Raw genomic sequence first — 26,667 nt, 5'->3', positions numbered from 1 at the left:
ACATTAGAAAAAGGTGTACTCAGAAGTTAATGCAATATAATTTCTAGTCCAATTTAAAAAAAAGTTTTAACTAGCTCACTTTTAAGATAGCCCAAATACTTGCAAGCAGAGAGTGAAAATAAGTGTAACAATTTAATGTTCCTGATATGGCCTTGTGAGTAGCAACACATTCCTAACATATAAATATCAAAGTGCAACCTGAATTGTCCTGATGCGGTATCAAGTCTATCGACATATGTGAACACTGTATACTCTTTTGTGGTAATGAAAGCTCATCTTTTCAGGCACGTACTACCGTTCCATTGAAAGTGATTATTTTAATGTCTCGATAATTTACTTACGGTATACCAGTAATAACTTTAGAAAAACTACCTTCTACTTTCAGTTTAACCAAACCCATCCCACTGAGAAACACAAAATTCACAGCTTACAATGAAACGGGTCAATTTCTAATAACTTACTTGATCTATTATTTGCTTTATTGTATGAAGGCGAATAATACCAGAGCTCCGTTGGTCAGTTCCAGCATCTCGAGGTTCACTTTCTAGTCATGCAGTCAGGACAAAAACAAAACACCAAATTTCCACTGGTTAGGTCAGTTTCTCAACTGCTGGGCATAATGAAACGCTGGGCTCCATGACGTGTAGTTGTGGGGGCTTCCCGTGCACCACGGCCTATTGAGCAGCATTTCTGGCCTCCACCCACTGGATGTCAGTAGCAGCCCCCCACCTCCCTTTTGCTCCCACGGCGACAAACAGAACTGTGGCCAAATGTCGTCTCTGGGACAGACCCACCCTGGCTGAGAACCCCGGGTTACATCAATGCTTCCAACACTGCTGGGATCAGACGGCAAGGGGGAGAACTTCCCTGGTGGTCCAGTGGCTAAGACTCTGTGCTCTTGATGCAGGGGGCCCAGGTTCAATCCCTGGTCAGGGAACTAGATCCCACATGCATGACGCAACTAAGAGCCCACATGCCCCAACTAAAGATCCTACATGTCACAATGAAGATTCTGCACGCCACAACTAAGACGCAGCACAGCCAAATGAATGAGTAGGTAGGTAGGTAGGTAAGTAAATAGTTTTTTTTTTTTTTTAAAAGCAAGTGGGCCACTCACCCCGCTGCAAAATTCAAGGGAGTGCCCCCAAACCTCAGAAGTCCAACAATATTTGGATGCAATATGTTCACAGAAGCAAAATAAATACTTCAAAATGAACATTTTAAATAGAATCAGTAAGTGGAGGGACTTCCCTGATGGTCCAGTGGTTAAGAATCCGCCCTGCAATGTAGGGGACGTGGGTTCAATCCCTGGTTGGGGAACTAAGACCCCACATGCCACGGGGCAACTAAGCCTGCGTGCTCTAGAGCCTGCATGCCCCAACTAGAGAGAAGCCGGCATGCCACAACGAAAAGCTCACGTGATGCAACTAAAACCTGATGCAGCCTAATTAATTAATTAATTAATTATTTAAAAGAAAAGAATCAGTAAGTGGAACGTGAGCAAAAATTATTTAGGACTGTCACTTGGTCAAGAGAAACAGCCAAATATGGCAATTCTCTCAATTGAAAATAAGCTTAAAAAAATGTAGATTTACAAAATAATATTGATAAATTTGCTTCCATTAAAACCAGAAAGGTAAAATTATAAGTTATGTGTTTGGTCTAAATAAAATATTTAAATTTAAAATAATGTCAGTTTTAATACTCATGTCTTCAAAAATTTTCCAACTATTTTCATGTTCTGGAAAAAACAGCCATTAAAAAAATATATATAATATATATATAAAAACATGTATATAGGGATTTCCCTTTTTCTTTTGCTCCAGTGTGGCCTGGCATGGCACTGTCTGCAAACCTTTTTCACATTGTGGCATGTGAGTGGCAATGGTTCTGTCTGTATGGCACACAGATACCCTGAGGAGGCCTCCCCACAGCAGGGCCCGCCCGGCCGCAGAGGGCTGCTCAATACCCGGGCAGGCCCACACTCAGCAGCAACAACTACAGCAGACTGGCTGGGGAGTCCTGGGTTAGGGACCTCTTTTCACATCAGCAGAAGGGGACTTGGGAGCAGAGAAGGCTGTAACTTGTGACTATGACACAGCCTGTGCTTTCACAATGGCAATCTGTGCCTCCCTCCTGGCGCGGAACACGCCAAGGCAGCTTGGGCTGATTTCTAACCACGCGTCTCAGAGGTCCACTGACATGAAGGCTTTCACCGAAAAGGCACAGCGATGTCTGAGACTCTGGTCACAGGAAAGCTCAGAAGTTAGAGCTCTGGTTGTTCAGATCAGACAAAGACAGAGACATGGAAGTTCAGAGGTCAGGCTGAGGGACAAGGGGACGATCTGGGAGAACAAGGCCATCGCGAGATAGCAGGGCCAATCTCCAATCTGGTGGACATGGGAGAACGACGGAGGGAGATCAACTGGGAGGTTCTGGGTGGAGAAAATGCTACTAGTCTCTAAACTCAAAATACTCTCGTTAGATTCAAATAGGATACACAACTAAGAGATCTGAATCCCTTTCGTAAGAGTCTGGTTGTAGAGTAAACCCAATTAATCAACCAATTAGTCCTCAAGACAGAGCTTTCTAAGTCTTCACACTTGCTTTTCCTAAATTTAAAAGCCCTAAGTTTGGTTACAGGTGGTATCTATACGTATCAACTTCTTCAGGCAAAATGTTATCTATAAGCAATGACCAAAAAAAGATCTCTTCTGAAAAGACTAACAAACTGAGTGATGAATCAGAAATGAACATTTTCTAAATTGCCCAAATTTTACTATCATTTGTCTGCAAATCTTCTGAGTTTCAGAAAATATCCTCATTCAACTTCACCAGCAACCAAATGAAAAGCAATATATATAATATTAAATCAGCACTTGGGAGTTTATAGTGCCAGCAGGAACAACAGCTGCACAACCCTCTGGAAGCAGCCAAAGTTACACAGCAGCAGCCAGGAGTGCTCGTGTCTTGGGTCATTCCTTCCTATCTTTGGTAATTCTGTCTAAGAAATTCAGCATATATATGGAAAAAGCTATATTCTTGAGTATTTAAATCCTTTGCAAAACAAAAGCAAAGCGTAATATGGACAGACAAAGCAAACAAAATATGGACAGATTTCTGCACCCTTTGTATTAGTAAAATATAAATTTGAAACGGACGATACAAATAACTTAAAGCAAGCCTAAGTGATCATAACTAAGTCTGTGTATTTAAACTACCATAATAGCTAAAATAATGAAACGATGAAAGAATCTGCAAGCAAAATCTGTAAGCATTTAAAGCACTACTTCCTCGATATTTATATTTAATACTAACCTACTATATCTGTCTGCAATAAGCAATAGCATGAATCATGCTTTTATTACTCTTCTGACATATCTGAGTATTTGTTTGCTTAATGACTGAAAGCACTGGGCTGGAGCCAGAAAGAGCTGGGTTCAGAGCCAAGTGTGTGACTCATTAGCTGGGTGTCATCATGACACCCCAACTAAAGAGGCGGGGCGGTGGTCTCCGTCACAACCACCCTACAGCTCAACTCGCCCAGCTTCAGCTGGACATTCTGACACCCGCCCCATGGGATACTGTCAGGATTAAACAAGACTGTGTGCTAAGAGATTCTCATAAATGGTGATTCTTTTTCTTATGAAAGGGAACTGGCAGAGCACAGACACAGTCACTCAGGTTTCCCTCATGGGGTCAATTGCAAATGTTCACTTACAAAAAGTGTTATTTCTATTAAGTGAATGGATCAGACCCACCCTTTAGAGAAGTAATTAGTAAAGAAACACGCTCAATCTCATCTGAAGTCCGTATGGAGACTACTTACTTGCAATCTGATAAATATCTGGTTCTTCTCTGGCCAGCTTTTCTCTGGCAACATCAGCTATTGGTCCAAAGATAGTTACAGGCCTCAGAAATCCAGCTGGGGAGATTCAAATGAAAAATAGCACAGTTTATACTTCTTCTTTCTTAGGCAAACTGACATTAAAAGGTATTAGGTTCATCTGTAGAAAAGAGACTACCTTCTCGAAGAACAACTCTCTCATATGCTGGGAACTTTGTCTGAACCGGCTGGGCTGACAAATCTTCTCTGCTCTTGCGCAGATTTCTCTTAGAGCTACGCAGACCTCGGAATCTCCAGAAGTCGGCGCGGTCTCCTCCTGCCGTCTTTGGAAGTGTGTACTGTACACTGGCTAACTGCTCAGCTCTGGACAAGAAAAGACAAAAATAAAAATAAGGGTATTTTAAAAACAAAATGGAGAAAGACTTATAGTGAAACAAAATGTCAAAACACTGGATAGAACTTCACATGCAGTTTAAATCTTAATGGTTAAACTAAAATAAAGGAGTTTATACAACTAAGTCAGTTTTAGATATGGTAAATACAGTGAAAATTAATTCTTTACGTTACCAAAATTTCCCAGTGGGACTGAAATATTGTCATCATTTCCTTAATTTGTTCTGTAAGAAGTATCCAAACATTCATACCTGTTCTTATTAGGGATGATGCCTCGTTCTACCTCCTTATGATTTTTGCCAATTCGAATAGCAAGCCAAGAGCCCAGTTTTCCGTTGTACAAAGTATCCACAACACGGAACACCTCTCCTTTGTTAAAACTAAGTCCATAGGGAGATTCCTTTTCATATTCAAAATGAGTTCTAATATAGAAAGAATCTCCTACATCTGATTCTACGATGCGACGATAAACTAAAAGGAATCAAAACAAAAAATTATCAGTAACTAGTGGGAAAAGATATTAATCTAAAGAGAATACATTACGTGAAGATTCTATTGATAATATCAACAATAACAAAAACAACAGTTTCCAACAAACGGTGGCTCCTTACTAATTACGAAGTATTCTGTCTTGTGGACATCATCATTATCTCACGAAATGGGAACTCTTAGCACTTCCATTTCACAAATGAGGAAACTACTGCAGATACAGATCAAGCAACTTGTCCAAAGCCACACATGCTTTCTATTTAAATCATCTAACTTAATTTCGCTGCAGCCCCTGCAAACCTCATCTATGTCCCATTTTCTAAATGAGTGGTTCTCAAATGAGGGCAATTCTGTTCCCCCCATGGAAGAGCTGGCATACATGGAGACATTTTTGATAGTTGCAATTGTGTGTTGAAAGGAGGTGTGTGTGCTACGGACACTTAGTGAGCAGAGGGAAGGATGCTTTTAAACAGCCTAAAACACACGGGATAGCCTTTACAACAAAGAATTATTTGGTTCAAAACATCAACAGTGACAAGCTTGAGAAACCCTGTTCTAAATGAAAATGTATCTGCTTAATCACAGAGAAAATCAGGCATTCCCTTGAATTAATGCTAACAAACATCAGAGTATATTGCTTAGAAAACATGAATACAAAATTCAGAAGCTACCCATATGCACTTTTGTGTGGAATACTATAGGATTTTTCCGTGCAGATGGCACTCTACTTCAATAGAACGCCAGAAAGGTTGGCTGGTCCTATTACTGTGCTGTGTTAACAAGCACAGTGTAAGACTGTGTGCCCCTAAATGACAAAATAAGCAAAATCTGTGAGATTAACAAATTCATTTATCACTTAACTTTGATTTATTAAAAACATTACAATTAAAATTCCTATTTAAGTCCTCAAACTTCTCCAGGTTTATTTTCTCAATATTCTGACAGTATCTCACCATCCTTCTTCTTCTGAGCCAATATGGTCACTTCTTCTCCTTTTGGGAGGTCAAGTAGAAAAAGGACAGCTTCTTCTCTTATGATATTTGTGAAGTCTACATTGTTTACCTGTTAAAATACATTTCACAAATTACTACTGGTCATATTTTAAGATTATAAAAACATTTATCTATGCAGGAAACAAATATATCCAGAGTTTATCTAATTTGAAAATATCACATCTTCAAAAGTGAAAATTTTCATTTTACTTTGGAGAAAAGAATATACCCTAATTTAAAACAAGCAGGAACCAAGTAAATAAAGTGAGTGAAGGTGTAAAGTCACTTAAAGAGTAGTCACAATGCATCCCGACATTAGAGATCATGCACTGCAAAATCCAACCAATTCAGACCAAAAAAGACAACTTCTAATTCCAACTGTTTATTATTATTGCAAAATCTCGGGATTTAAAATTTTAAATTATAAGTTCTATGAATGTATAATAGAGCCCTACTTTTTACTAGGCTCTGAAAAAGAAATCAAAAGGAAACAAGATTAAAAAGAAAGAGTGCATGCATTGTGCCATCTCTGTAAGAGCATCTGTATGGTGTAAGCTCAGTGTCTGCCAAATCAATGTTTAATATTAGACGCTCCTAAGGACCAAAATGTAACTTATCAAAATGTCCCCAGTGACTATGTGCAGGATTACAGGTAGATTTTCTTCTACTCATCTTCTGGAAATTTTCCGCATTAAAAAAATTTTTTTTTCTACATGTACTACCTTTATGATATGAAACAACAAAAAAACTATTAAGAAATATTTTTTGAATGATGTACGATTACTTCAAACAGGATATGGGGTAGGTAAGAGAATAACAGGTCTGTTTAATTATCCATGTTGTATTTGAGAAAATGTAGACATCATCTGGAGGAATCATAACACAAAGTCAGGTGGAAACCAGTGAGTCAGGAGACAATGCCCTGACTTTCTGACATGTAAGTCTGAAGGGGGAGGAGGACGGGAGTGGCCATAGGCAGCCAGCACAGTCTGAAGGGGCTTGCAGAGGGCTCAGAGGGCAGCTTCTGACCGCGGGCTGCTGCCAAAAGCGACCAAACCCAAGATAGAGATACGAAAGCAAGATAGAAGCAGGGGGCCGCTGACACATCCCAAGTTTTAGGAAGAATGATTAAAGAAGGTAGGAAAAGAACTGAAATGATTAGAGGAGCACCAGAAAAGCAGTGTTATGGAATCCAAGGAAGAAAGCACTTCAAAAAGGACTTGTTAAGAAGGTCAAAACACTAGTAAGAAATACAGGAAAATGAGGGCTGAAGATGACATTAGGTTGGCAATGCCTCATGAAAATTCACATTCAGTCGTGGTTAAGGTGGAAGGCAGACTACACAACTTTATGACACAAGGACTGAAAAGCAAGCAGGGAAGGGACTCAACCAAACCTTCAACAAGTTCAACAGCCAAAGGAGAAAAGACAGACAATGGAAGGCTGATGAAGAACCAGAGGATAGGGAAAGAGGAAAACATGAACAAAGCAGCCATATTCTGGGGCAGGAGGAGAACGAATGCAGGACATGGGCAGGAGGCAGCCTGAACGCAGGAAGAGACCAGAACAGAGGTGGCAACGACAATCTGAGGCAATCTCCTCTGGCAAGAGGAGTAGAGCAGATGTAGGAACTCCCACTTGAGAGATCTGATCTTCCGATTAAAACAGCACATAGTGCATCTGGCAGAAAGTTTGGATATTTTAAAAAGAGGAGAGAAATAAAGATGGTACTACGTTACTAGGTGGCATTGCTTATGGAAAAGAAACAAAAACATACACAAACAAAAAACAAAAGAAAAAGACCCGATTGGCACCCTGCATCTAAACTAGGCTTTCCTGGACTCTCCCCTCTTGTGGGGTATGAAGCTTCAGAGCCCAGGCAGCTTACACATGTGCCTGATGGAAACCCCATGTCTGCACACCTGAGCCATCACCTGTGGTGAAGAAGGTCCTACAGGGCTCTGTGGGCTGCTGCAAAGACTACTCCCACTGGAGAGGAACACCCGCCGCTGCCCTAGTGGCAAGTTGTGGCCCACGGCAGAGTCTAGCCAGCCTGAATGTTTAATTGAACTTAAAATAACTGGTGGATATTATGGGGCTCTAAGACTTACTTTTTTTAGGTTCTATGAACATGAGTGATTAACACGAGACCAAAGCACCACACTGTGTAGTAACAACACAGCAGTGAATAAGAGCAAAGGCAGGAATGAGAGACCTGATGGATTCTCAATCTGCATGCTAAATTGGTTCTAGACGCTACAACAGATTACAAGCTAACTGCGATAGTGAGTCTCCTGTGTCTGATGCCTTTTTCTAAAGATCTAAGTACTTTGAAACCACATAAGTTGACCACTGACATACCCTGAGAATCTGATCACCCTCTTCCAAGCCTTCTTTGGCAGCAGGGCTATCTTCAAGAACGCCAGCTACAAATATTCCAACATCATTTCCACCAGCCAGCCGCAAACCCACACTATCTCCTTTCCTGAATTTTACTAATTTCATGCTGGGCCTGTTAAGACAAATATTTCATTTGAAACAGTTAAGAGAAGCTTGAAGAGTTATAGCAAACTACTACAATAAAAACCATATTTAGAATAAAACAAAGGACCATCATCTCTAAAATTTGCCCTACACCTCTAATTTACTGAATAAAATTTATCATTAGAATACCAAACCAGATTTAATAGCACTTTCTTTTAATTTTTGATTAACAAAATAAGTTTCGAAATATCCAAATTCAATATGTAACTACTGTTTTACATAATAATTATAAAATTACTTCATAACAATGCTTTCCCAACTCTGAGTCTTGGATTTATGTGGTACATTAACAATGGCTAAAAAATCTTCCATTTCTCCCACCCCAATTCATACCATATCATCTCTACTGAATAACTAAAAAGCACTATTGTATGAAGGTAGAAACTGAGCATAAACTGACAAATTTCCCTAATGCCAGAGAGTCAAAAACAGGCTCTAAGCACTGTAATCTCTATACCCAACAGACAGTGGTTTTGAAACTTTGCAGTTAGGGGACTCCTTCAGTAGTTCACACAGATCACTTACTCTGCAGCCCCTTTGAATTTTAAACAAAAAGCTCATCATCATTCAGCCTTTTGGGATTAGCCCCATATTTAAGCTCTGCCCCCTTCTTGCTAGAGAGAATGGAAAGGAATTAATGCAGGCACATTCCTCTACTATCAGTGTAGTGTCAAAGCTCTGTGACACTCCTAAAACACCAAAGAATGCCTTAGAAGAATGGCTAGACAGAAACACATTGTAACTAAGCATTACCCTTTTGGGTAATTAATTACAAATTACATACATAATTACAAATTTCCCTTCTAGGTTTCTATAACCATCCCACATTCCAAGCCAAGAAGACACACAATTCTACCTATTCTGACACAATGTGTGGGAAAAAGTCCTTTTCCTCTTAATTTAGTAAGTAACAATGAGCAAATAATTAGAAACTAGTAGTAACGAAAAAAACACAAATCAAACGAATGAATGAGTTGAGGGAAGAGAGATGCCTCATTCTTTAAAACCAACTAAAGACCACCTTAGCTTTCAGAACGTACAAGGTAGTCACATTTGACCTTGTTTCTTCATGTAGAACTAACATTAGCTAGATGGAAACCTCAGAGTCTGTAGGTCAGATGAGGTCACTTATTAATGCCAGGGCTGGTGGTACCCTCAGTGCCCCAAATCCATTTACTGGCTTTACCATGGAGGGTGTGAGTCCCTCAGCTGTGATGGATCCTACTTTTCCAACTGCATCAAGAGCCTTCTGACAGACTCCTCTCCCAAACCAACTGTACAGACAGCTCTTTTAAACATTTCCTTAAAGTCCTTAAGGCACCAGGTCCCTCAAGTCCTCTCCTAACACTGACCCATCTAGTGCACCTCAAAAAGTAAAATAGCTGATTGTAGTCTGCATCCTTTAGTAAAACCTGGCTTTTTATTGATAAAACCACTGTTCAAGGACAGCTCTAGGCCCCATCTTAGGGTCATGTGCCCTACATGCCTAATATTTTATACTCTGCCCTGTGTTATGTCAACCACATGCAATAGCAAAAATCCTTCTGCCTCAAATCCAGTCACTGAATCTGAATGAATAACTAAACCTTTCCTGGCTAAGCTACAAATCCTGCCCACATTCTCAGTTCTCTTTGGTATCTGTCCTTCAGTGCTCCCTCAGGGAAACAGGTCTCTGGAATCTAGTTATTAAAGTTTTCGTAAAACTTACAGAGTTAGGAAAGCTCTCAGGCCATTCTCTTTTTTTTTTGGCTGCACTGGGTGTATGCTACTGCCCACGGGCTTTTTCTCTAGTTGTGGTGGGCAGGCCTCTCATTGCGGTGGCTTCTCTTGTTGCGGAGCATGGGCTCTAGGCACGCGGGCTCAGTAGTTGTGGCGCACGGGCTTAGTTCCTCCACGGCATGTGGGATCTTCCCGGACCAGGGCTCAAACCCGTGTCCCCTGCATTGGCAGGTGGATTCTTTTTGTTTTTTTGTTTTGTTTTGTTTTGTTTTTGCGGTACGTGGGCCTCTCACTGTTGTGGCCTCTCCCGTTGCGGAGCAATAGGCTCCGGACGCGCAGGCTCAGCGGCCATGGCTCACGGGCACAGCCGCTCCGCGGCATGTGGGATCTTCCCGGACCGGGGCACGAACCCGTGTCCCCTGCATCGGCAGGCGGACTCTCAACCACTGCGCCACCAGGGAAGCCAGGCAGGTGGATTCTTAACCACTGCTCCACCAGGGAAGTCCCCAAAATGTATAATTTTAAACTTGTGATACTTTCACCTATTTCAGGAGCCATTTCTCTCTACCAAGCTAGGTCTTATGGTAATAACCCAATTTTCTTTAGCAGAGAAAACAGATGAGAGCAGAGGTCTACATCTAATCTACTTTAGGAAATCTGGTAATTTTCCATTATTCATGTCATGTCTCTTTTACCAGAGAGGCAACAAAAACTAATCTGATGATCATGATAGTTTGAAATCTGGATATAAAATCTACATCTCAATCTCAATGTATAAAATATAAAGTAATAAAAGTTGTGAATATCAAAAACTTACTTTTGAGTTGCTAACTAATCTAGAACAGGTTTCTCAACCGGAGGTGATTTTGCCTGCAGGGAACATCTGTCAGAGCCTAGAGATATTTTTAGTTGTCACAACTGGGTGTGTATGTGTGTGCTACTAGCAGCCAGTGGCCAGGGACGCTACTAAGCATCCACCATGTAAAGGACAGTCCACCACAATAAACAATTATCTGGCCCCAAATGTCAACAGCGCTGAGATGGAGGAACACTGATTTGTTTTTAAAATGCTAGGGCTTTAGAATGCCTGTGAAAATTCTGATGTTTAAATAGAAAGCAATTTTCTAGTTTTGTAATTCCTAATCTAAAAACTAGGTAGAGAAAAAAACAGTGGTGAGAAAGAAGTAAACATCTTAAATGTTTCTTTGTTGTTCTCTAATCTCTAACTATTCTATCATATAAATAATTTTAAAAACCAAAACAAACACTAACCATAGCATTTAATAGTATACACTGTCTTTAAAAGCATATATAATATGGTTCGCAATTGAATTCTCAATTTAAATAATCCTTAGTAATGGGCAGAGAAGACAACACAAGTTTAAAACCACATTACCGAAGAATCCCATCTTCATGAGTTGCATTAGGCAGGATCCCATCAGATGGACTGACAGGTAAATCCACGTCTGGCTGTCCAACCTGAGCATACACAGGCTTTGGTTCTAAAAGAAAAGAAAATTTAAATTATGCAGGAATCACTTTACAAAATGGAATAACAAAGCAAGCAACCACTGAAATAACCAAACAATAAAAAGTCTGCAAAATACAGCAAAAATGTAAGTTCAGAGAACCTGATCAGGAACATATATACTACATATGCATATATCAGGGTACATTTTACAGTTATAAATTCTGGGATCTTTATAGCATGTATGCACGTTACATGGTCACCTATGCTTTCTATAGCTCCAGCTGTTACAGTCTGAAAAATATACTTTTTAGGGAAGAATAACAGAGGAAGAAGAATATAAGAAGAGAGAATCCCTACATTTCTCTGTTAAGACTGTCAAAGTAGCCTTCTTTCTTCACTGTGATACAATTTATTTTTAAATTTCCACATTCCTGCCACTAAATAATCAGAGCAGAAACAGGTTTTGAGAGAAGGACCTGAGAGACAGTAGAACCAGGACCTCCAGGCCTGTCAAGCAACTGGATCTCAGAACCTTGCAGATTCTTATGTGTGGTCTTATATACAGGTCAGCAAGGTATACTTCATAAAGTGAACACTTTCAATAGACAAGAGAACTTTAAACAGTGTCTAAAGCCAATCTAATGTTTCCCTTAATGAGCAGTACTGGAAAACAACCTCACTCAGTGTGAACAGCTGTGAACCACAAATAACTTCTATCTGGAAAATCTGAAAAACATTCACGAACGTTTACTGATATATGGCAACCTCCCACTTACAAAGAAAATGCTGGAAGTACAGAAAAATTCACACATGGGCAGTAGGTAGCAGCAATAGTAGTAGTAATAATAATTGCATCTTTATATTTTCTGTAAATATAATTCTGTAAATTGTGAAACAATTTAGTCTGAATGCAAATGTTTCCTGCACTCTAGGCTAGGCTTACCTGGAAGATTGGGTGTTTGTTTCTCATTTCTTTCAACTATAACTTCTTCCACTGTTTTAGGTGTGTGATCATCTGCATGCTTTACAGGAGTTGAGACAGCCCCGGGTTTAGAAATTCTCTCTTCCTCTCTGCTCCGGAGACTATACATCAGTAAAATAAAAACTTATGAGCATGCCAAGACAATGTCAAAAAAGGGTGACAAGGAACTTGCTCTAAAAGATAACAAAATATTGTAAAAACTTAGTAATTAAAACTAGAGTGCTACTGCCACAGAAACAGATAAATAGATCCATGTAACAAAACAGAAAATGGAGAAATATATCCACAGTACCAAAGTTTATTACGGAAGCAGCAGCCCAAAACTGCTGGAAGAGAACACACTGTTTAATAAACAGTGTTTAGAACAACTGTCCACAAATTTAGAAAAATTAGATCTCTATGCATATCAATGACATAAGTATAAATTTCAGATAAAGTCTTAAACATAAAATATATTTTAAAAATCTTATCAAAAATAGAGGACTCTTAAAGTAAGATTCAATGCACAAAATGAAGTGAATACATATAAAAAGTTTAAAAAGGTGTGAAAATAATTTGAAAAAATATGTCTTAGGTTGAACCAAATGAATTTTTTTTAAGTTCAAACAACTGAACATTAGCAATTTGACCAAACAAATGTAACAGGAGTTCAATTTTAAGACTATATATTGATCTAACAATACATATAATAAGAATTTGATATTTAGAACATATGCAAACACACTTTTTAATTATTTTAGAATAAAAAGAGCCAATATGTGAACTCATGGACAAAAATGAAAAAGACCTTGGGCTTCCCTGGTGGCACAGTGGTTGAGAATCTGCCTGCTAATGCAGGGGACATGGGTTCGAGCCCTGGTCTGGGAGGATCCCACATGCCGCGGAGCAACTAGGCCCATGAGCCACAACTACTGAGCCTGCGCTCCACAACAAGAGAGGCCACGATAGTGAGAGGCCCGCGCACCGCATTGAAGAGTGGCCCCCGCTCGCCGCAACTAGAGAAAGCCCTCGCACAGAAACGAAGACCCAACACAGCAAAAATAAATTAATTAATTAATAAACTCCTACCCCCAACATCTAAAAAAAAAAAAAGAAGAAAAAAACCTAGAAACAGACTTCCCATAATATGGAAAATTTCTCATCAAAGGAATAAGCTGGAAGGATGCTCACCTGTGTTAAGTGAAACAAACTACTATCTGAGGAATATGTGCAGAGCCTGATCTTTTCAAATTATTTTTAAAACACACAGAAACTCTATGATGCTAAAATGTTTGCACGAGTACGGAGGAAAGCTTAATTCAAGAAGGAGATCTGGGATGAGGTGGAGTTGGCAGATTTGGCCTATTTCACCTAGAACGTTCTAATGAGCATACAATGCTTTCATAATTGAAGATTAAAAATTAAAATATTAAAGTTACAATGAAATAGTTATATCTGGAGACATGAAAATAGCCCCAAAATAAAATGTGAAGAACAAACTGCAGAATATACGTGGTGTGACATCACTAAGGTATTAACGAAAACTCTCCACAGCTACACAAACACATGTCGACGCCACATGCAGAAAGACCCAGACGGACAGAGGCGACAGAGGTTCTCGGAGTGGGGAGCAGACAAAACAGCAGCCCAGGGAAATCTGAGATTTATCTCCACTATTTCAGTTTTCCTAAGAAAATATTTACATAGTACTTATGAAGTAAAGACTGAAATGTTTTTAAATATTTTAAAATAATGTTCATTATTTAAAAATGGAATTAAGTCTAATTTTAAACAATGAATTTGATTCTATTACTGCATATTATTAGCAGTCTCGTACCAGGAAAAAATTTCTTCCCGTTATCCTCTTGAAAAAATAAAACATAAGCACTTTTCAGAGTTTCTATTTTCATGTTCATTTAACTACTCAGTGGGGGTGTATTCCAGTTTTAAATTATATGTATTAAATGAGCTGCATGTAAGTAAAACAGTCTTTCAGAAAGTAAAGCCAAGATATCTTCTAGCTCAAACCAGAATGAACTTTCTAAATCATAAAAGGTTAAAATTTTTAGCCACTGCTTATGTAATAAAATCTTACATACAATTAGTCTAAGTATAAATAAATACAGTTAAACTCTATCCCCAAACTGCTCTAGGCACCTCAGAATATAAAGGGAAATACAAAATAATAAATTCTCCTTGCATTCTTTGCACTGAAAAATGCAAATGATGTAAAGTATGAACATTTTGAAGACAATGAGATTAAAGAACTACATAATTTTAGTAGTTTTACAGATTTTGTTGCTCTGCAACAGACTTTAAAGACTATTTGCTTAAAAAAGATCAAAAAACAAACGTTTCCAAATGATTTTCTTGTTTCTTGTAACTTAAAAATTCTAAACTTAGAATGTGACCAAGTGACATTAATGATAACTAAGAATCAATGATAATATTTTAATCTGAACGTCCTCCCCAGTGATAACCAGGACTGTCGTGCAATAGGGCTCTTGCTCCGTACATCACACGGAACTCCCGCTAGTAGTGTTGGCTAATTTTCATACTCTATACCACCTTTCTTTAATATAATTATTATGACTTAACATTGCAGATGGGTGGAACGCACATCATTCTATTAAATTTTTCATACAATTAATATTTGGAAAAATCACTGTTCATTTTTAGTGTATTTCCATTATCTACCAAAAGATGGAAGCATTATTCAATACATGCAGATTTGGAGCCGTGCTGTTAATGGAATTGTGAAGCAAGTCATTTATGTAATTTAAAATTTTCTAGAATCCGTATTAAATAAATGAGGTGAAATCAATTAATACATTTTATTTAACTCAGTATACCCACAATATTATTTAAGTAGTCAATATAAATGATTAATGAGGTATTTTACACATTCTTTTTTGTGTACTCAGTCATCAAACTCCAGTGTGTAGGTTCACACTTACGTCTCTATTTAAACTGGCCACATTTCAAAGGCTCCACAGCCACATGTGGCTAGTGGCAATGGTGCTGGGCAATGAAGATCTAGAGTAACAGTATAGAACAAAATAATCAACTTTTCCAAACATTTAAAATGTTCTACTATGAGCATGTATGACCATTAAGTCTATTATAAGACAAAGAATAGAATTTAGACACACAGAATCAGACTACAATCAGGGGCAGTTATTGAAAGTGAAGCCATAAAAAAGGAAAATATATTTTCCCCAAACCTTCCTTACATAGTTCTACCCTAATGGCTCCCATGTAATATTTAAGCTTTAGTAAAAAACAACTTTTGCTATTATGAGTCAAGCCAGCTTTATACAAAAACCATCTTTGTCCTGAGTTGGACTCATGTTTATCTACCACACTCTGGCTCCTAGTAGCCTAGAAAGAAACTCCAGACATTCTAGGGGACCTTGAGACCCTCTGAAGGGTGTTTTTGTTTTTCCCCTGGAGGGTAAGCAGATAGGTTTTGTTTTTCAGATTTTTCACTTGTACATATTAATCTAACGGTAATGATCCATTAATCTAGAGACTTTGGGCTAGTTAAAAGCTCTGCGGAACAGCTGTTAAGACAAAGTCTCTGAAAGAGAGTTTTTACAGTCACATAAATGGGCTCATTGTAAAGAGCCTTAAATTGTATCCAGTCAACTCTGTAAGTACAGTAGCAGATTAACACACATTCAACCAGATCAGCAAAGGGTAACAGATTAAGTGCAAAACTTCAGGTGTAAAGTCACAGCTGTTTGGGACCACTTAGTGCAGGCAGAGGGCAGGCAGCGAGATCAGGAGAGGGACCTGGAGAGACACTGCAGGAGGAAGGGGCTCTCCTCCGTCCCCTCGGCAGCCCCTGCAGGACACAGGGGCCAGAAGCACTCAGTGGCCAGCAGCTTTCCCCAGACACTTCCTAGGTTGGTTTTACAGTGCACGGTCTCTGACAAGACACCTCCTCAAGATTGGCTTTCCCAAGCCCCTTGGAGGGCAGATTTCCTGCAAGTTCATCCAGTGACACCAGAGTGAATTCTCTGCCATGCAGTGAGCCTCAGGTGTGTGAGGACAGGTGGGGAAGCTTCTTCCTTTGGCAAATCCATCTCAGTACCAGGGGAAGGACCTGCTCCTTACATCTGATTCTTATATTTTTCAGTTCTCTTTATTTATTACTGGCGAATCCCTTGTCACTCCACTCTCGTTATATTTAATCTCTTTGTATTAAATTCGCTCTGTTCACAAGAAACTGTGCTTTCTGTCTTTTAGACGCTGATGAAATATGTCAGACTGCCAATTCTTCAAGGAGTTTTATTTCTGATTTCTGGTTCTCAAACACCTCCCCATCTGACTGGTTACATCTTATTTAAAACTAATCTTAATACAGGAAATAAACTGAGGCTGAATGTTCACTGTAATAAAAAATCCTTTTATAAAGCTAATTTCCTCTTATATAATAAATGACTCATCCTACATAAGCCAATTTATAATTTCTTTTCAGAAACTCATTTATTGCATAAAGGTAGGCAAGATCTACACAGCTTACGATGAACACAGCAACTAGGTACCCTTTAAAGGCCACTGGACTATCTCAGCCCCAATTATCAATAAAGATAGAAACTTAGAAAGTAACTTAACCAGACTCCAAAGTTCTTCTCCACTGGCAGGGACAGTTCGGCATGGAGGGCTCCTAATACATATGAGAAAGAAAAACTAAGGCACACTCAAGTCTGACTTCTCAGAGTATTGCAGCCATTGCTAATCTTCTAAATTTCATATGGAAACAGATATTTACATACTGCAGTTCCTCCTCGACAGCAATTCAAAAATTACAGCATGGCACACAGACGATTATAGGGATGAAAAAGGCAGAGAGATGTGGCGATTCTGGGCTGGTACTTGGGCAGAGAAGTGAAGAGCTGCCCAGGGAGTATGCTGAGAAAGCAGGGGGAATAATTACCTTATATCTACTTGGCTACATTTGCAAGCAAAGTTCTCACAATTTAAATTTGTTCTTTATACATTGTAATCTATTTTCAAAAATATATATATGTGTGGTGTACGTTTTTGAAAAAATATGAGTGTCTGTATTGCTCACTTTGACAACTGGCTTTCTGGCAATAACCTAGCTACATATTTATATGAAGCCTATCAGCTTGTACAGAGATTCTCATCTTGCATGTTCCTTTATGATGATAATGACTAACCTAGTCCATCTGAATTAGAAAACAGATCTGTTGTTCAACAAGTATAATTGAAAAAATGATCAATTTTTAGTAAGGAACAACTGGGGAAAGACTAAGAAGGACCCTTCTTTCACTTAAGGGACAACAGCATCATCAGGGCTTCACTGGTGGTATGATTATTACATACTTAGATTAATATTTAGAGTAAAACAAGCCTTGACTGTGCAGTATGTTTGGCTGATTTTATAACAAGAGACCAGTGTTACCATACTCTTCATTTTTTATTAACATTCTCTCAAAGGCAATAAAGAATTGTCCTACGTTATTTAAACTAGAAATAAGATTTTTCATATACTTACTACATTTACACGTGAGTGGAAGTCTGTTTTTATAATATTTTATGTTTTATATTGTACAAGAAAATAGTTCTCAGCTGGAGTAAATAAAATATACACTTTTACTTTAAAAATAGTGACTATAAAGTATAATACTTAAGCTTGCCTTGCTGTCATTAGGTCCATGAACTCCTCTTAGGGGTTAAAATCCATCACCAATCACTGAGCACAACACTACTAGACCTTGGTCTATATTAACTAGAGAAATGTATCAGCTATGGTCCTCCCTCAGCCCTTCCCCTTACAAAGCATATGAAAACAAAACCTCAGTTTGGAGTTTTAATCCTGTAACCGAAAATTCCCAAGGATTGAAAGTAACAGTTGGCTCTTATCTGAATAACAGAAGTTCAGGATGGGTCTTTAATATTCCACTCACTTTCAAAGGTTAGACAAAGAATCTTATTTTAAAAAGATTTAGTAACAATTCAAGTGATAAACTTTGAAGTTTCACATTCTCCCTAACCAATTTTCCAAAACAGGAAAAAAAAAAAACGTTTAAGAACTCCAAATCCCTGGCTATGTTGCCCTTGTGGTCCAGCCACACCAGTCACCTTGCTGTTCTTCCAACAAGCTGAATGTATCTCCATCTCTGTCTTATTCTGGAATGATCTTCCTTTGGCTGGCTCCTTCTCACTCACTCATATCAAGATAAGTTGACCGTAGAGAAGCCTTCTTTCTGCCCAAGCATGTCTCTAATACTGCCCCCTCTTCCTGCACTGTCACATCACCCTGATTTTCTTTACCGCTAATGCAAATTACTGTTTCATATTTCAAACGCATTTATCAGTTTTATTCACTTGGATATAAGCTCTATGGTACAAGGGATCTTGCCTAGACTGTTGAGGGCATAATTTATAATCATACACTGACAACATGTGCATTATCAAAAAATACTTCATAGGGGTTTCCCTGGTGGTGCAGTGGTTGAGAGTCCACCTGCCGATGCAGGGGACACAGGTTCGTGCCCCAGTCCGGGAGGATCCCACATGCCGCGGAGCGGCTGGGCCCGTGAGCCATGGCCGCTGAGCCTGCGCATCCGGAGCCTGTACTCCACAACGGGAGAGGCCACAACAGTGAGAGGCCCACGTACCGAAAAAAACAAAACAAAACTTCATAAAGGAAAAATGAGCGGGGTAATGTCAAAATTACTGGTGAAGGAAAAAATCTTTCAACCTTCACTGAAGAACACTCACTGTGCTGACTGCTGATCACTCACCATCAACTGTGCACGGCACAGGAGCCATAGAAAAGGAGGCATCAATTGTTGATTAAATTCACTGAGATTTAACAAACTGAATCTCTCTACCTGACTATCTTTGAGGTGAAAGCGGGAGGGAAAAAAGGATGCAGGACTCCACAGCATGTCTGAAAAAGAAAATGTAATAGTACCTGCACCAAATTAATTACCAACAGTATCACATATAAATCTTGTTTTGAATCAAGCATCTTTCAAATTGGAGGTAATAAAATCTTTTCTACCTAAGACAAAGGACTAAAACCAAGGATCAGGGGAAAAAACCCTGAAATTCACCAGTCAGAAGAAGGTTATACTTCTCTACATTTTGAAACAGTAAAAAGAAATGTTCAGCTTATGTATATGGATGTTTCCACAATAATTTTTAGCCTATTGGCAAAGTTCTATGTATGTTCCAGACAGAACTACACAATATCTAACAGAAACGATATATACTAGGGCAAAAGAATATTTACAGCTCTCTAAACTCAAAGAAAACAACTATGGAAGGTGACATATAAGGTGTGTAAATAAAAAAACTAGATCTTTAATTTAAAAGCCAAGGCTTCTCTAAGGTATTTAAGCAGAAACACCGTATGCCCTACATGCATGTGTATGAGGACTCACCTGGCACTCTGAGAGAACAAAGGCATGAACCTGCATTCAACCCTGATGATATAGGTGGACTGTATAGTTAAAGGATTTTTGATCCCATTATTTAACTTGATTATTTAACTTGGCTCAATGCTCGGATTTAGGCTAGAAATTCGCATTCATAAGAACAAATTTAATCATCATGTATTTGTTACACCATAAGCAGTATCAATACTGACACCACTAACTTCAGAATTCAGTGGAGACATTTCTCTCAAGAGAAACAAACAATGAAACAAGTATTTTAAACTTCTACAGTTTTAATCTCTAGACTGCTTTCAAGTACTTCAGAAGCAATCATTTTTATGAAATAGATATGCTAAATATAAATCAGACTTTTTCCTGTTTGTTAAAATATACAATTCCCTAAAAACCTTAAACAGCTTATTCTCAGATGCACCTTGTCAGTTTATGGAATGACTGAGTATAAGAAATACAAAATACAAACCTTTACAATGCAAATTTTCTACAGTTGAACCTTATCCTAACTAGTCTGAGCTTTTACTGTAATAGAATTTTTTCAATAATGCGACGGCTTATGATTAATCAGTAGCATGAGAGTCACTTTTATTAAAATAGTTTATAGAACAGAACCAAAAACGTAAACATATGTTGCTCCTCTAGGGAGAAAACGCATAAAATGGATCTGTTAAATTAACTGTAAATACTAGGGAGAGTACAATATAACCAAACAGAGGCTTAGAACACACTCTGCAAATCCAATACTCTCTAGTCATGCAGGGACTGCAGTGAAATCAGTCAAAGAGTCTTCTCATTGACAGCCCCTGACAATCGCCATGAGGCAGTGCCACCAGCCAAGGACTCTCAGTATGCCCAGCTCCCTCCTAGAGAGGGAGTCTCGGCCCAGAGTGGGCAGTGAAAAAACACCGAATAAAATATACAAAACAAACTTAGCAACAGCATCAAGCTATAACAAAATCACTGTAATAATTCTCTATACATATATTATTTTTCAATTTAAAAACAAAACTATTTTAACATCCTAGACCAGGGAAGAACTGGCAGACTTTTTCTGTAAATGGCTCTGTGGGCCATGCAGTCTCTGCCACAACTTAATTAGGATGAGTTCCAGTAAAACTTTATTTGCAAAACCAGGCAGCAGTCTGGATTTCGCCCACAGGCTGTAATTTGCCAGCCCATGTTCAAGACAAAAGTAATGGTACACTGCTCATCCAATTATTATGAAGAATACACGCTCATGTGTTTTTCTCAGAACTCAGACCATATAACATTTGTTCTCCAAGAAAAGAACATCACACAGAGGAACATAAGTAGGTCATGACAACAATGGAACACAATGGAATGCTTTATAGATTTCTGCTCCCTTAAGTAACCTTCCACTTTTTTCTTTCTCTACACCCATAAGATCAAACACTTAAGTCAAAAGGCCAAGAGCTTTAATCCTGGCTCTAATCTCTTGTCAACTACATAACCCTGGACTTTATCACAACCACTCAGCTTAAGCTGACTTGCCTACAAAACGAGCAAATCTTCTTAGAAATGGTTTAATATGAGCAGATGTGAAAGCACTTTTGGAAACTCTAACTGATGATACTATTACTACTACTACTAATCACCATACTAATGAGAGCAGCCAATATTTGCGCCAGGTGTTCTAATAACTAATTTAACTTTCACAACTTTGTAATGTATGATGCCTTTTTTTACAGCAAATGAGAAAACTAAAGTGCAGAGAGGTTTCAAGGTTGCGCAAGTAACCAATGGCAGGGTGGGACTTAAACCCAGGAAAACTTGCTTCAAAGCCCAAAGAAATCACTATATTCTATTGCCTCTGACAAAATGAAAGTTACTGTTCTCAGCAGATAACTGCAGTCTTACAAACATACGAAAATACTCAGAAATCTAGGAAGAGAAAAAGGTGGGGCTAGTGTTTTGCACACTAAACAAACTTTTCTCACCAGTCTTTTTTGTTTCACTTTTTAAACAAGAGCATTTAAAGAACATTTGTAAAACAAAGACATCTGTACAAAATTAAATAACAAAAAGAAAATGTCCCATGTGTTTTTTAATACTAGGATTTTACTCTCTTACTATATCTAAGTTGTTTCTCAAAATGCAAGGCACCCTCTATATTAAAACTCCCACAGTTATCTGGATTTTAATATTAACTTTAGGGGGGAAATGAAAATGAAACCTTTAAGCAACTGGTACTACTTTACATCCTGTCTTTTGACAGGCCACTTAATTTTCAGGAATTATATTCTCAGTACAAACATTTGGAAAAGAATCTGAAGACTTTTTGTCTTCTGTACTCAAAGTACTATCTTTTCCTTAGTATATGCTACATGTTCTAACCAGAAGTTCCCAAATCTGGTAATGTATAGAAGCGAATGCTATCAGGAACTTTAAAAAAGTATTCCCTGCCTCCACCTCAGATGAACTGAGAAGCAGGCCCAGGATTCTGTATTTTTAAAAGATCTCATATAACTGGTGTTACCCATAAAGAATACTTGAGGTTCCCAAGAGAGTAAAACAACCCAATATAATATGAAGATAGTTAAAAAAATTTTTAAATCCTCTTCAACTTTTAAAGTTACAGATGTCAAGTGTTTAGGAAATCTAAATGGAAAAAAGTTAAGTATCAGAAAGAACTTTCTAAGGTTTAGAATTTGATTACAATAAATACAAATGGCCAAAATTTTGATGAGCATTTCTTTCTTTCTTTTTAAAGGAAAATCATGTCCAAATTCCTTGATGCCAGCCTAGCTTCTAGGTGAGAGAACTGTGTTACAATTACAGCCACTCCCCATGACTCATCAGGGATGTTAGCTCTGTCACTGTGTACATGTTGCAGCAGCTGTCCTTTTCCAGATAAGGTCTGTACTGTGTCAGGGAGATTTTTAGAATTAATATGTTAACCTGCAGCAGTTAAAACTAATAATCGACTATAAGTCCATTTTGCATGTGACATACTATAATATTCCTTAAAAAAATTATAACATTAATTACAAAGATCAGGGTTAATACAATTTATATGTCTAAAATCTGAAATTCAGAGAGAATCAGCCTCACAAATATCTAAACTCAGGGGTGCATAACAACTGTTACCTGTATGATTTCTGACAATCTTGAGGACAGCTCTCTCCCAGGGAGGGACTTCTCCCTTGCCTCCTCAGGGAACACTCCCTGTGGTCCACCTCTGGGCGTTCTATCTATATTGTTTCTCTTGGCACTTTTAGTGACTTCTATGGCTTCAGCTAACACCCTCATGCAGTAAGTCCCAAATCACCACCTTGAATCTTAAACTGGTCAGCTCTGGACCTGAAATTTCAAGTGTCTACAGAAGATCTCCATATGGATTGCTGTTAAACCCTAGGTCCACCCCTAGGTGGCCTACAGAGCTCCGGGGAATGTCCAGAATTCTTATGTAAAGTGCTACACGTATGTGTACATGTGCATTTTTCTGGAAAGAAGAGTCATAATTTTCCTCATATTCTCAAATGTATATGTGACCCCAGAGACTATAAACTCAGGTAAGTCATATACTACTAGCATAGCAGACCCTTTGGCATAAATACCAGACAGTGTACTTTAAAGCAGAAAATAAAGTCCAGGTTAATCTCTCCACTAAAGGACTTCTACTGTATACAGTTAACTTGTCCTAAAGCTTGCTAGCATCTTCTAATGCAGTGGGTCAGCAAATTGCAGCTGAGAGCCAACTTTTTAAAAATAAAGTTTTATTGGAAAACAGCCATGCCCATTTATTTACATACTGTCTACAGTTAGTTTTGTGCCACAAAGACAGAGCTGAGTAGTGACAAGACTTGGCTCACATGCCTAAAATACTCTTTGGCCTTTTATGAAACAGTTTGACCTCTGTTATTCTAGATAAGAAATACCTAAATTGATAAAGAAACACGAACCTAATTTAAGTAATCCAAAGACAACCTATCTTCTAATTTTATTTCTAAGCAAAACCAGAAACATGTACCAAGCACACACACCTGTTTTATTTTAAACAACAGAGCATGATTACCTGCCATTGCTGGGCTGCTGTGGAGACTGTCTAGAATGGTCAGAAGGCTCTGACCGCTGGTCAGGAGATCGTGATCGGCTGTGACGGGGAGGCCGGTCGTGTGATCGACCAGAATGATCTGATGCCAGTGACTGAATTTCTGAAATGTCTGTTAAACAAAAGAGTGCTGTTTATTTTTCCATGAAATGACTACAGTAAAATATAAGGTACTCCAATAATAATGGAAATAAGTTACTAAATATAAATTCATATAAAATGGTTGATTTAAGCATTAACTTAATCAGCTACTATTCGATATTGGTGAGCTGTCAACAGAAAAAATTTTTTTTGTATTCTTATATTTTGAAGGTGTCTGGCTTATAGAAAATTATCATTTCATTCTAAAATGTCAAATCTTCCCACTTTAAGAAACAGGTCACTTAAAGGGTCTCTGCAAACAGAGCCACACTCACCATCTCTCTCAGAGGCATTAGCAGAGTGGATACTGTCAGAAAGATCAGGGACATTCAGCAGGGTAGCCCGCTCATCTCTCTGAACTACCATCTTTAACTTGCCTTTAGACCTCTCTATCAATGTCTTTGCATCTGTCAATGACATATTTTCCGTCACGGTACCATTTATCTGCAACAGAAAAGAAACTATAGGTTGAAGGTAAATGACAAAAATACAAACGTTAACTTAGTCTGACATGAACAGGAATATCTAGACTACTCCTGGGCTTGCTCTGAGAACCAAAATATTCCCTTTACACTTTTCCTAAACTATCAAAGTACTCCTCCTTACTGAAATAATAAAATCTGTACTACACTGCTGCTCTGCCAGAAAAGCCCAAATTAGCATCTTCTACCTCCTCCCCATCACTTTCTATTACTCATGGGCAAACTAACAAAACACATCAATAATATCCGGAGGAGTTATCAAAACCACTTAATGTGGAACAACAAACAAATCTATCTACAAAAGTAACTCCTATTAGTGAAAAATACACATTTGGCGCTATTAATTCTCTAGGATGACTCTATGCCCAAAGAAAAGCGTCAGTGTTGACATGTAATAATAGCCAGTGGCAAACTATCTAGTCCCCAAATACTGATTTTTAATTCTTTTTGGCAAAATCGCTTCAAGCATGAACAGGAGCTATGTGGTCACACTAGAACTTGTTTTCTACTGCAGTTCATCAAAATGTAAGAATATGACTATACCTTCAATACAACATCGCCTTCTTGAATATTGCCATCTCTTGCTGCCAAACTATCTTGTGAAATTTCCTTTACAAATATATGGCTGGCCAATCGAAGACCATATTCTGAAATAATATATTTAAATGTCTTTAGTGTAAAATCCCAAGAGTAAAATCCCAAGACTCTTAAATAGAGTTTAAAAGTATGAAACTAATAATCACCGCATAGAGTTTTTAAGTACAATCAGTAATAAGAAATTATTCTTGGCCTCCCTGCAAAGAAGACATTTCCTCTAATCATCAGAAAGTTTTCACTGTCAGTGTGAAAGCAAAGGGAAAGTGCGTGGTTCAAACAAAAGATTGACACATCGTGCTCTCACTGTACTGAAAGAGAGAAAAATCCGAAGAGATAACCATTTCTCTCTGATGGTGTCATGCTGATGCACTAGCTTCTCAGAAGGTTTAAAGAATAAAATTCTGAAAAGGAAAACTCTGGAATCCTTTACGATTTTGTTGATGACTTGAACACCTCTCTGAGAGACATACACAGAGCATCAGTGTGCACCACTCAAACGAGGGCTTAAAACAAGCCAAGCAGATGTGGGGAGGAGTTAAAGATGCCCGTCCTTCCAACAACCGACAAAGTGCCCAAAGTGCCCAGGAGCGTGGCAACATTAATTGCACCTGTGGGTGAGGGAGTGGTCAGAGTTAAAGAAGTTACCAGGAGAGTCCAGAAAACTGTCAGGGGGCCTGCAAAGCTGTACAATGACTACAACTAACAGTATAATGTCAATAGGAACAGGACTGCCCCGGTTGTGTTAGGAGAAAGAGTAGGACTGAGTCTTACTGCGAAAGAAAAACAAAACAAAAACCAGAAGGGAAACAAAACTGTTTTTAAGATGGGATAAGTTAGCAGACCTGCTACTCAAGCTTTTAAAAGTTACATCAGTTACAGTTCAACTTAAGGCAAATATACAAAGAGTGTTCACAAGCAGGAATAGAATCAGGGTTAAAAAAAAGAAAATGACCTTCTAAGGGATCTAGGCAGTCAACTATGTGTGCTTTAGAAATGGTGACTATATCTCACAGAAAGAAAGTATTGATTAAAAGACTGTCCTTATTTAAGACTTAAAAATTATAAATGACCAAAATACAGAGATGACTCTAAAATATTCCTTGTATATTAATGTATTCGTTTATTCTAAGTATTTCCTTAGTAAATATTAACTAGGTGGTAGGCACTAGAGATAAAAACCAGCAATTGAGACAGTCCCTGCACTCTGGCAGCTTCCCTAGTCAGTAGGGAAAAAGACGTTACCACAATTACCTGTGTGATGAAGAGTTCGGATGGAGCAATACATGATTCTGTGCCTAGTGGGGGTCAGAGAAGGTCTCCCTGAGAAGCAAATGCTAAAGCTGAAACTCTACCTAAGAAATACTAACACTAAACCTGAGAAATGGACTTCCCTGGTGGCGCAGTGGTTGAGAATCCACCTGCCAATGCAGGGGACACAGGTTCGAGACCTGGTCTGGGAAGATCCCACATGCGCGGAGCAACTAGGCACGTGAGCCACAACTACTGAGCCTGCGCGTCTGGAGCCT

The 26,667-nt window shown here is 38.5% G+C and overlaps 1 protein-coding gene and 1 non-coding gene across 14 annotated transcripts in view; one reads left to right on the top strand and one right to left on the bottom strand.

Annotated features, from left to right (window-relative positions):
* The window catches only part of TJP1 (tight junction protein 1), a 343,097-nt gene that overhangs the window by 24,875 nt on the left and 291,555 nt on the right, over nucleotides 1-26,667 (bottom strand). For all 13 annotated transcript variants that reach the window (XR_007475411.1, XM_049705658.1, XM_049705651.1 and 10 more), the window contains 11 exons: nucleotides 25,088-25,191; nucleotides 24,338-24,506; nucleotides 23,886-24,033; nucleotides 12,399-12,538; nucleotides 11,381-11,486; nucleotides 8,083-8,233; nucleotides 5,683-5,791; nucleotides 4,492-4,711; nucleotides 4,026-4,210; nucleotides 3,830-3,925; nucleotides 462-544 (listed from right to left, as the gene is read on the bottom strand). Coding sequence is in view for 12 of the 13 variants with exons in the window: in XM_049705658.1 (XP_049561615.1) it covers nucleotides 462-544; nucleotides 3,830-3,925; nucleotides 4,026-4,210; nucleotides 4,492-4,711; nucleotides 5,683-5,791; nucleotides 8,083-8,233; nucleotides 11,381-11,486; nucleotides 12,399-12,538; nucleotides 23,886-24,033; nucleotides 24,338-24,506; nucleotides 25,088-25,191 (1,511 nt within the window). In the remaining variant the exon portion in view is untranslated. The remainder of the gene's footprint in view (nucleotides 1-461; nucleotides 545-3,829; nucleotides 3,926-4,025; nucleotides 4,211-4,491; nucleotides 4,712-5,682; nucleotides 5,792-8,082; nucleotides 8,234-11,380; nucleotides 11,487-12,398; nucleotides 12,539-23,885; nucleotides 24,034-24,337; nucleotides 24,507-25,087; nucleotides 25,192-26,667) is intronic.
* On the top strand, nucleotides 865-937 carry TRNAK-CUU (transfer RNA lysine (anticodon CUU)). Its single transcript has one exon. It is a non-coding gene; the product is annotated as a tRNA-Lys (tRNA).

Source organism: Orcinus orca, chromosome 2 (assembly GCF_937001465.1).
Source record: "Orcinus orca chromosome 2, mOrcOrc1.1, whole genome shotgun sequence".
Classification (NCBI taxonomy): domain Eukaryota; kingdom Metazoa; phylum Chordata; class Mammalia; order Artiodactyla; family Delphinidae; genus Orcinus; species Orcinus orca.
This window is presented reverse-complemented; position numbering and strand designations above follow the sequence as displayed.